The sequence below is a fragment of the Diabrotica undecimpunctata genome, chromosome 5, assembly GCF_040954645.1.
Source record: "Diabrotica undecimpunctata isolate CICGRU chromosome 5, icDiaUnde3, whole genome shotgun sequence".
Taxonomy (NCBI): Eukaryota; Metazoa; Arthropoda; class Insecta; order Coleoptera; family Chrysomelidae; genus Diabrotica; species Diabrotica undecimpunctata.
In genome coordinates, this window is record NC_092807.1 from 92,783,910 (window position 1) to 92,797,127 (window position 13,218).

A 13,218-nucleotide genomic window follows, 5' to 3' on the forward strand; every position below is an offset into this window, starting at 1 on the left:
TTGATTTTTGTCAATAAGACACTTTTATCAAAAGATACTGAATTTTACTGTCGAGTTGATATCAAATCTATTTAAAAGTTTATTTTGCGCACGTAACACATTCTAAATAATCGTTCGCTTCAAGTGTTGTTTCTCAGAGAACGTTCTATTCTACTGGTAACTGGTTGCCAGAAACTGAACAAAATGGATTGGGGGCAAAATGGATCTTGCCCTATAGAGTAGGGCAAGATTCGCAAAGGATTGTCTAGCTAAAGATGATGATGACAAAGAAAAGGATAAATTCAAATACTTGGGGTTTATAATCACGAAAAAGGCAACAATAGAGAAAGAAATTACATAAAGATTAGAACAAACAAGAACAGCAATCCGTCAACTTAACTAAGTATGGTGGGATAGACAACTAAATATGAAGACAAAAACGCAGATTTATAAAACCTTAGTGCAAAGTATTATGACATATGGGGCTGAAAATTGGATCATAAACAAGAAAAATAGCAGTAAGATGCAACATAGATGGAATGCTTGCGAAGATGCTATACAGTAACAAGAAAGGATAGGAGAAGTAATGACGAAATAAAGAAAAGAACATCAATAAAAACAGACATACTAACATACATAGAACAAAAAAGACTAAAGTGGTATGGACATGTAAGAAGAACTAGTGACAGCAGATGGATAAAGAGAATAACCGAATGGAGCTCCATAGGAAGGAGTAAAACAGGATGACCCCGAAAATCCTGGAGGAATGAAGTAGACGACGCCATGAGTAAGAGAGGCCTAAACGATGGAGAATGGAACAACAGAGAGAATACTGTATAATCCCTGAATATATATATTTTATAAACATATTTTTATAATGTTCCTTCTTAAATCTATGGCCAATCTTTAAGTGACATGTCCAAAAATGTGTTTTCTTTTTTATAAAATAAACTTAGACCAAATTTTTTGCTTCTTAGTGTATTTCTATAAACGGAAAATCCTATGTCAATGTAAATACTACCATAATATTGGCCTCACAAACCAAAATTTATATAGATCCTGCAAGTCAATCAATTATTTACTATATGCACGTTAAAACCAGCTATTCTGTAAAGGATCAACTATTCTAATGTTTTTCACGCCATTTTAAAATATTCGACTTCATAATAGAACTTTTTCTTCTCTACAACAATACTTATTTGCCCTTTTAGGCTAAATATTAAGACGTTTTTGTATACCTCAGTTCACAGAATCCTATGCTTTCGTTGGATATTGAAGGCTTTTAAATAAGGCACAGAAAGAAGTGAAACGACGATGAAGGGATTCGCTTAGTAAGACATACGACCATTGTGTATTCTTGTTTCCAAGAAAATGTATTTCTCACTCCCATTTTTTGCTTTATACAAAAATATAGAATATAAATTTTTCCAATACAAACGTAATATTTAGATATACAACAGGAAATTACCTTTAAAAAATATTTGCTTGGTAAGGCGTATCCTTTTACCAATAGTTTTATAATAAATTAATAATAATTTAATCTCAACATCATTTTGTTTAGTTTTCTAATTATTTGTAGAAGGTTCTTATGGAGGAAAGGAAATTTAAGAAAATTTCTCAAAATATTTTTGCAGTTTTTAGATTAATCGATAAGTGTTTTGAAAGATAATCATTCTAAAAGTGCTTGGAAAATTACATCTAATTTTTTTAAATGTAAAAAAACATGAAAATAACTTAACATTATCAAACGGAGATAACTTAATTACAGATTCATTAGAAATAGCCAATAACTTTAACCTTTTTTAAGTTCTTTATTCCAAGCAATTTGCCATCCCAAAAATGCTGATAGTACATACATTTATAACAATACTGTTTTGGCTGAATACCTTCTTCTTTATCCCTCCACTATATTTGAATTAAATTCACTATTAAAATATTTAGTAGTTTATTTAGAGAAGCAAAACGAACATAGCTAGGGAAAGTTTGGTGAAGATTTGGATCACAATTTCAAAAATAATAACAATAGTTTCTGGGGTAAAATACGAAGTCTAAGAAGAAGAAAATGAAAAGAAATGCAAAGTTTAAAAATTTGACAAAAACGAAATAAAAACAGATATAATGGATGTTTGGAAACAATACTTTCCACAAAAATTCAATAAATGCGAGGAAACCCAATAAAATTAAAAACCAAAGGCTACACAAAAAAAAGAAAGTTTTTGAGCAAAACTGGAAGGAAATAAACATAGAAGATATGAAGTAGGGGTTATTAAAAATTAAGACAAGAAGAGCAGGAGGAGCAGTCGATGTCGATCCTGAAATGGTAAAGTGGATAGTGAAGGAAGGTAAAAAATGACTACTAGAAATCATGAGAGAGGCATGGAGAACAGAAAGCATACCAAAAGACTGGGAAAAGAATTTAATAGTACCTATTGCGAAAAAAGAAGAATGAATAAACTGCGAAAATGATTGGGCCAATTGTTTGTTATCTATAACTTTTAAATTTTATACAAGAATAATAGAAAAAGGAGTACGCGTTGCAATAAAGGAAAAATTTGACGAGGAACAAACTCCATTCAGACAAGGAATTGAATCAACAGATAATACAGGGTGAGTCATGAGGAACTTTACATACTTCTACCATATGTAGAGTTTCTCAGGGAGCATATCATGTGGCCCCTAAAAAATGTCAACTCCTCTTCTTTATTAATTAACAGAGTGATTTGTGTAATTGACCATTTATTTCATTTTACTGTGTTGTTTATACGGCTCATTTGATTTTTTTAATTTTTGCATGATACAGTACACTACTATCAAGCATTCGACTGGTATTAGCTAAACTAAAAAATTCCAGGACTGGCTGTGGAAAAATTAATTTAGGGATTCGTATTAAATATTACACCCTGTATATTTTTTTTTTTAAATGCAATAAGTGATTTTCAAACTACATAAATAGCCAATGAAAACGACATATGCGATAATGTTGTCGCACTTTTATTAAATTTTTAGTGAACGATCAAATCTTACCAAAAATAGAACAACCAACCATAATGAAGTATCAAATTATAAGGTATTAATTTAAACAAATGTTATAAATTTCAAACATTTTAATTAAAATGAGTTCCTACAACATAATCTAATACGTAGAAAATTAACATCTTTACTGTCACTTTGTATTATCTCTACGATAGAATCAATTGTTTTTCAATTTTAAATTTTTACTCATAGATCGTATTGGGGCATTATTTTCGATAAATAATAAATTAAATTGATTAAAAAGTCAATCCTCTTGTATTTGTTAGTTTTTGTTGATTGTAAATGATTAAAATTTTATATCAAATAATAATACATTGCATCAACTGTACTAAATAAAAATAAATCTAAAAAAGTTTAAAATAAAGGTTGGCGTTGACCGTTTGACGTTTCTTGATATTTTATATTCATTGTCACTATTGTCATTATCAATTGTTATTTATGTGTACAAGAATACATATTTCTTCTGTCATATCTACGTTAAGTACATTGTGTTAGTTTTGGTAGAGCTTTTGTTACTTTCGTTCAAAATGCCACATCAGTTTTCGACCACAGAATATGCAGACATAATATTTGTTTATGGCTTCTGTAATGGGAATGGTAGGGCTGCTAGTAGAGAATATCGCAAGAGATTTCCTAATCGTCGAACTCCCAGTCATCCAACATTTGGGTCAGTTTTTAACTATTTGCGAGAAAATGGCACTTTTCCTAGTGGAACAACAGAGCGACATGTAGATGAAGCGCAGGAAGATGACATTATGGACGATGTTACTATGAACCTTACAATAAGCACTAGACAAGTAAGTTGATAACTCAATGGGACTCAATCAAAAGTAAGTAGAGTCTTACAAAAAAATAATCTATACCCATATCACATTCAAATGGTTCAGCGACTACATGCTGGAGATGAGATCGATAGGTTGGAATTTTGTAGATGGATTAACAATAATCGACCAACGCTATACAGGACACTATTTACAGATGAAGCCCAATTTACCAGAGACGGGATAAATAATTCACGAAATTCACATGTGTGGGCAGAAGAAAATCCCCATGCTATTCGAGAACGTCGTCGTTCTCAGTTAAGGTTCGGTTAAGTGTTCGGTTAACGTGTGGATTGGTGTCATAAATAACCAATTAGTAGGTCCTCAGTTTTTTGATGGTCCTTTAACAGGGCAGGTCTATTTAAACTTTCTACAAAATATTTTGCCGAATTTGCTTGCCAACGCGAACGTTGCTATCCGAGGGATGTATTTTCAGCATGATGGGGCACCAGCACACTTTTTACTGGCAGTGAGACAACATCTCAATAATGTTTATGGCAACAGGTGGATAGGACGTGCAGGTCCTATTTCGTGGCCTTCAAGATCCCCTGATTTCAATCCCATTGATTACCATATTTGGGGACGATTAAAGCAACTAGTTTACGCAGTGAATATTAATAACCGACAACAATTAATTGATAGAATTATACATTGTTGTAATACTATTAGAAACGATCCCCAGAGTATCCGTAATTCAATACGTCAATTAACAATTCGGCAACAAAAATGTGTACAGGCTGCAGGGTTCCATTTCGAAAATCTATTTTGAATTATTTTTATTTTGTTACCATTATTGTTTTTTTTTTCAGTTCTAATTTATGGGTTTATCATAACTATGTACATATTTTTAGTTTTTTTTTAATTTTTTTTCGTTATTGTTAGTAGTTACTGTTTTTTGTTGTGCAGTGACTCAGTTTATCATTTCAATTAAAATGTTTGAAATTTATAACATTTGTTTAAATTAATTACCTTTTGATACTTCATTATGGTTGTTCTATTTATGGTAAGATTTGATCGTTCACTAAAAATTTAATAAAAGTGCGACAACATTGTCGCATATGTCGTTTTCATTGGCTATTTATGTAGTTTGAAAATCACTTATTGCATTTAAAAAAAAATATATACAGGGTGTAATATTTAATACGAATCCCTAAATTAATTTTTCCAAAGCCAGTCCTGGAATTTTTTAGTTTAGCTAATACCAGTCGAATGCTTGATAGTAGTGTACTGTATCATGCAAAAATTAAAAAAATCTAATGAGCCGTATAAACACTACAGTAAAATGAAATAAATGGTCAATTACACAAATCACCCTGTTAATTAATAAAGAAGAGAAGTTGACATTTTTTAGTGGCCACATGATATGCTCCCTGAGGGACTCTACATATGGTAGAAGTATGTAAAGTTCCTCATGACTCACTCTGTATATTCAACTTTAAACAACATAATAGAATAAAAAAACTAAAAAGGAGAATGTTTATATCTTACATTCATAGATTTAAAAGCGGTATTTGATACAATAGATAAAGTAAGTAAGTTCGTGTAACCTTCTGGCTAAGGTCTAGTGTTAGGATTTTTAGGTCGTGCAAGCGCCCCTATCATGACTTAACGACTACTTTCGTAGCCAGGACCGACGGCTTTACGTGCCCTCCGAATCACGGTGGCAGCTTAGTTAAATTAGAAATTGAAAATTTTGTCGGTGCCAGGATTCAAACCCGGGCCCTCCAGCTTGTTAAGCCAGTAACACAGCCACTGAGCTACGGCTGCCACGATACAATAGATAAGAGGGTACGATATATAGAGAGGAGAGTATAAAAACTCCTAGACAAACAAGACGTCCCGAGGAAAATAATAAACGTAATTAAAAGCACTTATGTAAAGTCATTGGCATGGTACAAATGAACGGTACAAATTAAACGAATTTATTATTAAAAATGGAATGAAGCAAGGTGACAGCCTTTGCCCAGTACTATTATCCTAGTAATGGATGAAATTCTAAAAAATACCACGAGTAAAATGACTACAAGCCAATGTGCAAACTAAGGAGGAAGTCTTCTTTCTTAACGTGCCAAATGAAAAAACAAAGAATGGAAAAACATCAAGAGAAAACAAACAGTATGATACTTAAACAAAAGAAAGTTGATCGTGAGTGATTGAAAGGTGAGCGAAACCATTCTCCACTTTAGTGTAAGAAAAGTCAAATTAAAACAGTATTAACTTTTGAATAGGAGTAGTGATATCAGAAATTAGACCAATCGGCCAGGAGATATCATCAGTGAAGAAAGTAAACAAAATTTACTATGCACTAAACAACACAATTTTTCGAAAACAAGAAATAGAAACAGAAGTTAAGCTTAAGGTGTATAATTCAGTAACAATACCAACACTGTTGTATGCAAGCGAAACACGGGTCAATAACACCAAAATGGACAGCGCTGAAAGCAGCGGGAATAAAACAACTAAGAAAATAGCTGGGATAGGATCTAAAATCAAAAGAAGAAAATTAAACTGGTTTGGGCACATTATTAAGATGGAGCCGAGCAGACTAGTAAGAAGAGTAATTGAATCCAATAGATACGGGAAGAGACGAAAAGACAGACCAAGGATGGAATGTTTGAACAATCACTGAAAACAGGCAGAGAAAATGTAAAATCATTTCAACAAATGAAAGAACTAGCTAAGGCCCAAAAGGACAAATTAAGGAGTTCCTGAGAAAGAAAAAGTTAATTTATCGTTTTTAAATGGCGACTTTCAAGATTATGTACCTTAAAACTAGCAAGATGCTACCAATTCATAAAAAAGTAAACCAAAAGAAGTAAGTGATTACCGACTGATAACCGATAACAATTCTTTCGAGATTTTAGTAAGAAAATATGTATCTTTTTTTTGCAATGTGTGATCCAATTAATAATATAATAGTCTCCCGTTTTATACCGCTGTCGCGGCTTTGGGAGTATAGCAGGGTAGTCTGCTATATCTAGGGCCTACGGCATACAAGGAAGGTAACATGGCCAGTGCTACGCTTCAACCGTCTATTATTACCCCTGGTTTTACCCAAGGTACTCATTTTTATTCAGGCTGAGTCGACCTGGGCCCTATAGACATTTTTAAAATGTCTAGATGTTCTTGCCGGCGGTAGGATTCGAACTCCGAACCACCGGCTTGCGAGGCAAACATCCTACCGCTTGCGCTACGCAGGCCCACGTGATCCAATTATTTGCAGTAAATTTTCAAAATCTGATGGACACATTTAGATCAAATTTACATTTACTTTGCACAAGTTGGTTTGTCGCTTTCTATGGATCGTGACGAGTTTGCATCAGTTCGCTGTAAACATATTTTTAACGAAATGTTTGTGAACAGCTCGCGAACAGTTAATCTTGCATATGTACCCATCTTAAAGAGAGCTGATTGCTCCTGCATCATGGTAGAATAAATCCTACACCGCCCTACAGATAAACTTGCTGTATAACTTTTGCTACATATTTTAATAAAAATATATGCCTGACATAAAAAATTCCGTTTTACTTCCGTATTTGTGTAGATGTTCATTGAACATTTCTATAGACTTCTTTTTTGTTTCGTATTCCTCAACCTCACTAGTAAAATGCGAAGTACGGACGAACTGACCCAAAATAATTAATTTTAATTAAAGAAATACATTTGCATAGAATGTCAACCATTTAATTAAATTCCATTGTTGAATGCCTGTGTTTCTTTTTAAAATATATTTAGATTTATTGTTAAAATATTTTAGACTATATTTTGTTTGAAAATTATTGATAGAATAACGGACGGTCGGGCAAAAGATGGATTGACAACCTTTCATAGATGTAATAATTCGCCAATGAACAAACAGAATTGCTTATAAAGAATAAAAAGAAGAAATTCAATAGGGTTCGTCCTTGGACCAAGCTATGTATCAAGCTCAAGTTTTTAGGATTTTTCCTTTATAGATATAGCACATAAAGGCAGAAAAACAGACAAACAATAACTATTGAGTCTTTAATAATAAATATTAAAAGGGTCAAAAATTTTAGTATATAGTTTGTTCTCATAAATTGTGGAGATAATTACAACATATTTAACATTATATTCTAGCGAAAATGAATTAATTTATTCAATATGCTAACGTGAAAAAAAAAACGAAATAACCCAAACATCTCTTTTCTGAACCTTAAAACATGAATTACTTAATTTTTAGGTAACTAAACTAAGCCTCATTTTTATTAATAGCGTCTTGGCGCCATTTGTTAAGATACTTTTAAATGGGACCATGGAGAAATTAATATATTATTTGAAAGCACTAGTATAAATCATTAGGTCTCTGGATTTTTTTGATTCTTTGTGGTACCGTTTCAAAATCACCACTAAATTGTGAAAATCTTATTAAATTAACTCTTGGTGAAAAAATAACTCTTTCTTCCCAGATGGATAACGTCACTTTTATCATATATATGTCAAAAAATCTTAATTTAAAAATAAAATCGACCTTTTTTGAAATTTATTTCCATACATATAAACAAATACATAAAATTATATTTGTCCCTTTCATCTCTACGCCCATGACTACTATATGTACTAAATATTCAATGGTAAATAAAATAGTTTGGACAATTAAATAATGTATAAAATTATCGAAAAAATATTAAAAAATATAATATGGTTTATCCATTCTTTGATTTTTAAAACCAAAGTGACAAAAATCAGAACATAATAATTAAAAAAAATATTCCCTCATTGGGATCGAACTCGCGACTTCTGGTTTTAAATACCGCCCTTCAACTCATTCGACCAGTAACCTTAAATAATAAGGTGGCTATGTCATTATTTGACAAGAACATTATTAAGATGTCAGTTTTTTGGTTGTATTTTGTGTTTGTGTTTATTTATTTATTGTATTCCAAAAATGGAAAGGTTATTACAAATCATAGAAGTTCTTGGAAGAATATTTATTTGTAAAACACTTTGGTCAAATGTATATTATCTACCGAATTGATATAAAATAATAATAATATTAATAAATAATAAATATATTTACAAAAGGAACATTTTTATTCTCGATAGAAAAAGAGAAAATATATCAGCTGTCTCTCTCTTACCTATACCTTTCATATGTAATGATTTTGCCGATTCACTCTCGTACAAATTTCCAACGTCGAACGCGCGTATAGAAGTATAACTTTAAAAACAAACAAGGCCACTGCCCAAAGGGCATTACACACATATATCAGATATCACATGACACTATAGCTGATAATAAACACACTGTAAAGTTTTGCTTATAATTTGCCTTATTGACCTGAAGAAGGCCTATGATTGAGTTCAAAATAAACAACCAGCCGAATCCTAGCATATGACACATCAAACAAAACGTGAAGTGAGACGTATAGTAGATATACTGTTTATAGCGTGTCATTAAAAAAATTAAAAATTTTTAACGAGTGACTGTAAATGGCAATTTGGACCTTCGAAAATTCTACTTCGATCTACTGCTTTAAAAATGGCGAATGCGCCTTTGAAATTTTGAGTAATGTCGGTTTTCCACTAAACGGACAGTTGAATTTATGTTTTGTTTGTGTTTTCTAGTACTAGAAAAACAAATCAAAAGGGAAACAAAACCAGCACTCTTGTTTGTATCAAACGGACTACATTTTGTTTCAGTTTCGTTTTTGTTTTCGGTCTTTTCCACTGGTTGTGTAGAGAACAGGAATTTTTATTAGTTTTATGTCTGTCAAGCATACAACTCATTTTCTGTAGTCCACTGATTCTTGGAAATTTTGCAGACATGATCTAGTAAGTTACACTAAAACGTGAGTGATGTGGAGAAATTCTCCGACACAACAACAACCACCAATTTCGTATAAAATTTGTATTTAGACAAGTAAGGCGACAATAATAAATACAACATAATCATTTTCACTCAACGTACTCTTGTTTCAAAATGCAAATCTTTAAAATTTTGCGAAAAAAGTTGAAGTTTTGTTTTATTTGACACGAGTTTGTGTTTTGTTTATGTTTTGTCTGTTTACTCAAACACCGTTATAATAGGTACATCCCTAGATTTAAACAAATACTATTGATCTGTTTATACTAAGCAAAATTAAAATATACGTGTTAAACATACTAGTTTAGTATGTTTACCCAGTATATTTAACGATTAGATGAAATAACCAGTCGAAATAAGAAACTAATGTAAAACTTTATATGCTAAAACCAAAAATAAGAAACCTATATTTAAAAAATTTGTATGAACATTATTAATTTAGGCTTAACCTATTCGCTACCAACTTTTTTTTCATTAATCCTGGTATATTCTGTATAATGTAATTATTGAGTATTCGTGTGGTTTTATACAAGAATGTAGTACAATGCGCGCTAATTTTTTCTAATACGAGAAACCCAAAACAGAAGCTACAAATATTATCAATACAGAAATTTTATTTATTTATTGATTTTAGAGATACTTTTGAAAGAGAGAACAGAAAATAAATATTTATATATTGCACTAAAGTAAATCAGTATCAGCAAAAATTTTATAAGAATGATAAGACTGACACTCCGCAAAATAGTAAATAGACTCTAGAATTATGTTCTTAAATATTATTTTTAAAAGGATCGTAATTGCAGGAGAATTGATATATTTAAATGCCAATGTATATATATATATATATATATATATATATATATATATATATATATATATATATATATATATATATATGTATATATATATACATATATATATATATATATATATATATATATATATATATAAGTATATCAAAGTAAAGGTTATTAAAATAGCTGGACAACTAAAAGCAAATACTAACTTTCTGAAATTTTGGTTGCAATATCAGCAGTCACAAATAAAGAAAAATTAGAGCTCTCTGCTCGCTAAACTTAGGTCTCAGCTCTACTACAAAAAAGTGTATACCAGAAGATTCATTACGATATGGCAGACCCAAATTTAGCACTTATTTAAAAATTTCTTGCACGTACGCTTTATGTACGTGTACGTGTAGGCTATCAGTTACGTAAGGAAAACGATGAGTTTTGCTGCTCTCAGAATTTTTAGAAACGAAGAAACTAGTGCCCAGAATTTTCTAACGATTTTGTACAATTATTAAAACGAACTCGATCTAACAATAACAATAGTAAAAGCAAATATAACAGTAATCGTAGTGTCTTTGCTCTAAATCTAAAGAAAAACAAAAAAAAGAGTTAAATTTCGATAAACATCAATTTAAAAAAATAGAGAAGAACTCAACATCACAACCTAAAAGAATTCAGTAACAAAAAGGAATAAGTAAAATAGAATAATCCACTGGACTATGCGCAAAACAGAAATAAAGAAATAATATATAAATTAATAGTTTAACGAAAGGTACTGCTACATCTTTATAATTTTACAATTTTAAGAATCAGTCAAAAAAGAATCTTTCAGCGTGGTGTCACATGCTGGTTAAACCAGTTCAGGGTACGGAGCTCCCAAATTCTCCCAAACTGAGATTTCTTCCCTTGAGAATATTTCCTATGAGAACGTGTAGGTAGCAATTCAGCTGATCAAAGTTAGAAAGTTACAATATTTGGCCCATATTATTAAAGATGAGTTAAAGCTGAAATAATATTGAGTATAAAAAGAAGAAAATCTACTTGGGCAATGTTATGAGAGGGCATAGACACTCATTATTGCAGCTTATTATGCAAGGCAAAATCTAAGAAAAGCGAAATGTGGAAAGATAAAGCATTTTGTGGCACAAGAACTTAAGGGAATAGACAATTTCATGATGATTTCCAACCTTCGATAGAAGATGGAACTTAAAGAAGAAGATTAAAGGTGAACGCCACGCATTGCTACAGGTGGTCATGTAGAAGAAAATACAAGGACGAATAAGCTGAGGTATAAGACACGTTTTAACCGTAGTCCCACAGAACGTTTAGAGTAGCGGCCTCAAAGATTTGTATCATTGTGATGGCTGAGCTAACCTTTTGAGAGAAAACAGCAAAGAAAAAAAGCAAAGTAAATATCAGTATATAGGAAAGGTTTGAAAAGAGTTGACAAGTTGAAATACCTTAGATGAACTATAACTGACCAACTAACATTGCGTAAACGTTAACGTATCTAGTTAGTTGATTGTTTGTCAAACGAGGAATGTTTAAAAAATGGGACACTAAGTCGAGAAATTGCCCAAAGAAAAAAGGTTGATTGGTTTAACCGAAAGCGAATAAGAGAAGTACTTTTTGATTGAAAAATCGCGAAAAGGCTAAACGGAAAGAAATATAAGAGTGTGGTGGGACCTGAGTTGGTGTATAATGGCAAAGTGACGCCCATACAGAGGATTCAAGAAAAGAAGATGTAAGAAGACAGGAACGACGTGATTAGAGATTATAGTCTCAAAAAAGGTTTAAGAACAAAGATTGCAACAGTTTGTTCACATTAGACGTAGAAATCAGATGCAAAGGAACACTGACAAAAAGTTGGAAAGACAATATAGTATATATAGACAATGGAAGTAGTATAAAAGGACCAAGCAGAAAGCAACAACGAAAGCAGCTGCAATATTTACACTAATGGAAAGAGACATTTACGAATAAATGGTAGTTGAACTTCTACATGCTGCAAGTGAATGGCACTTGAAGAAAAAGACAAGGGAAGTATCGAAAAATTATGACATTATTAGTTAAAATACTTGGCATGGAAATATCTTTAATCTCTCCTATTCCTAATTAATTGAATAAAAAAGGATTAACTAAGGTATTGTATATATTTTAAATTATGTAGAATCATTTTGTTAAAGATCCAACAAGTAAGATAACAAATAAACTAACAAAAATATAGATAAGAGAAAAGTGTTGATTTTTACCAATTCCATAGCCGACACAATTTAACAAAAATTCTGCAGTACATTATTTTTAAAATAAAATAAAATCAATAGGTCATAGGTTATTTAACACTTAGTTAGGCCACCTATTTCTTATTAAGTACATTTTACAAACTTACCGCCACAATAGGCTTGAATAGCAAAAATCCATACCACAAAAATGTCCTTCATATTTACAGCGACGAATTGTCTAAAGTTATTCACGTCATTACATAAAAAACTCAATAAACAAATATACACAAGTCACGCGACCGCAAAATTTGCCGCCAAAACAAAGCTTTTCGTGCTTATTCAGAACCCTCAACGGAGCTTTAAAGCGTGCCAGACAGTGAAGTGAGCGTCGGAACGCTATACGGCGAAGAGTCCTGCTAGTCCTGGACCGCCATTGCGCTTGTGCTTGCAGGAGTTGCGAAGAACGAAGTTTTTGTCTGCGGTTGGTGCAACAGCACTGGCGAAAACTTTTAAAAGCTTCGTTTTTTAAGCAGACTAGAAAGGAAAAG

The 13,218-nt window shown here is 31.7% G+C and overlaps 1 protein-coding gene across 1 annotated transcript in view; it reads right to left on the minus strand.

The window, feature by feature from the left end:
* The window catches only part of Ret (protein kinase receptor Ret oncogene), a 195,896-nt gene extending 182,862 nt beyond the window's left edge, over positions 1-13,034 (minus strand). The window contains exon 1 of the mRNA XM_072532195.1: positions 12,838-13,034. Within this exon, the coding sequence (XP_072388296.1) occupies positions 12,838-12,889 (52 nt within the window). The 5' untranslated portion in view covers positions 12,890-13,034. The remainder of the gene's footprint in view (positions 1-12,837) is intronic.
* Positions 13,035-13,218: the final 184 nt, after the last annotated feature.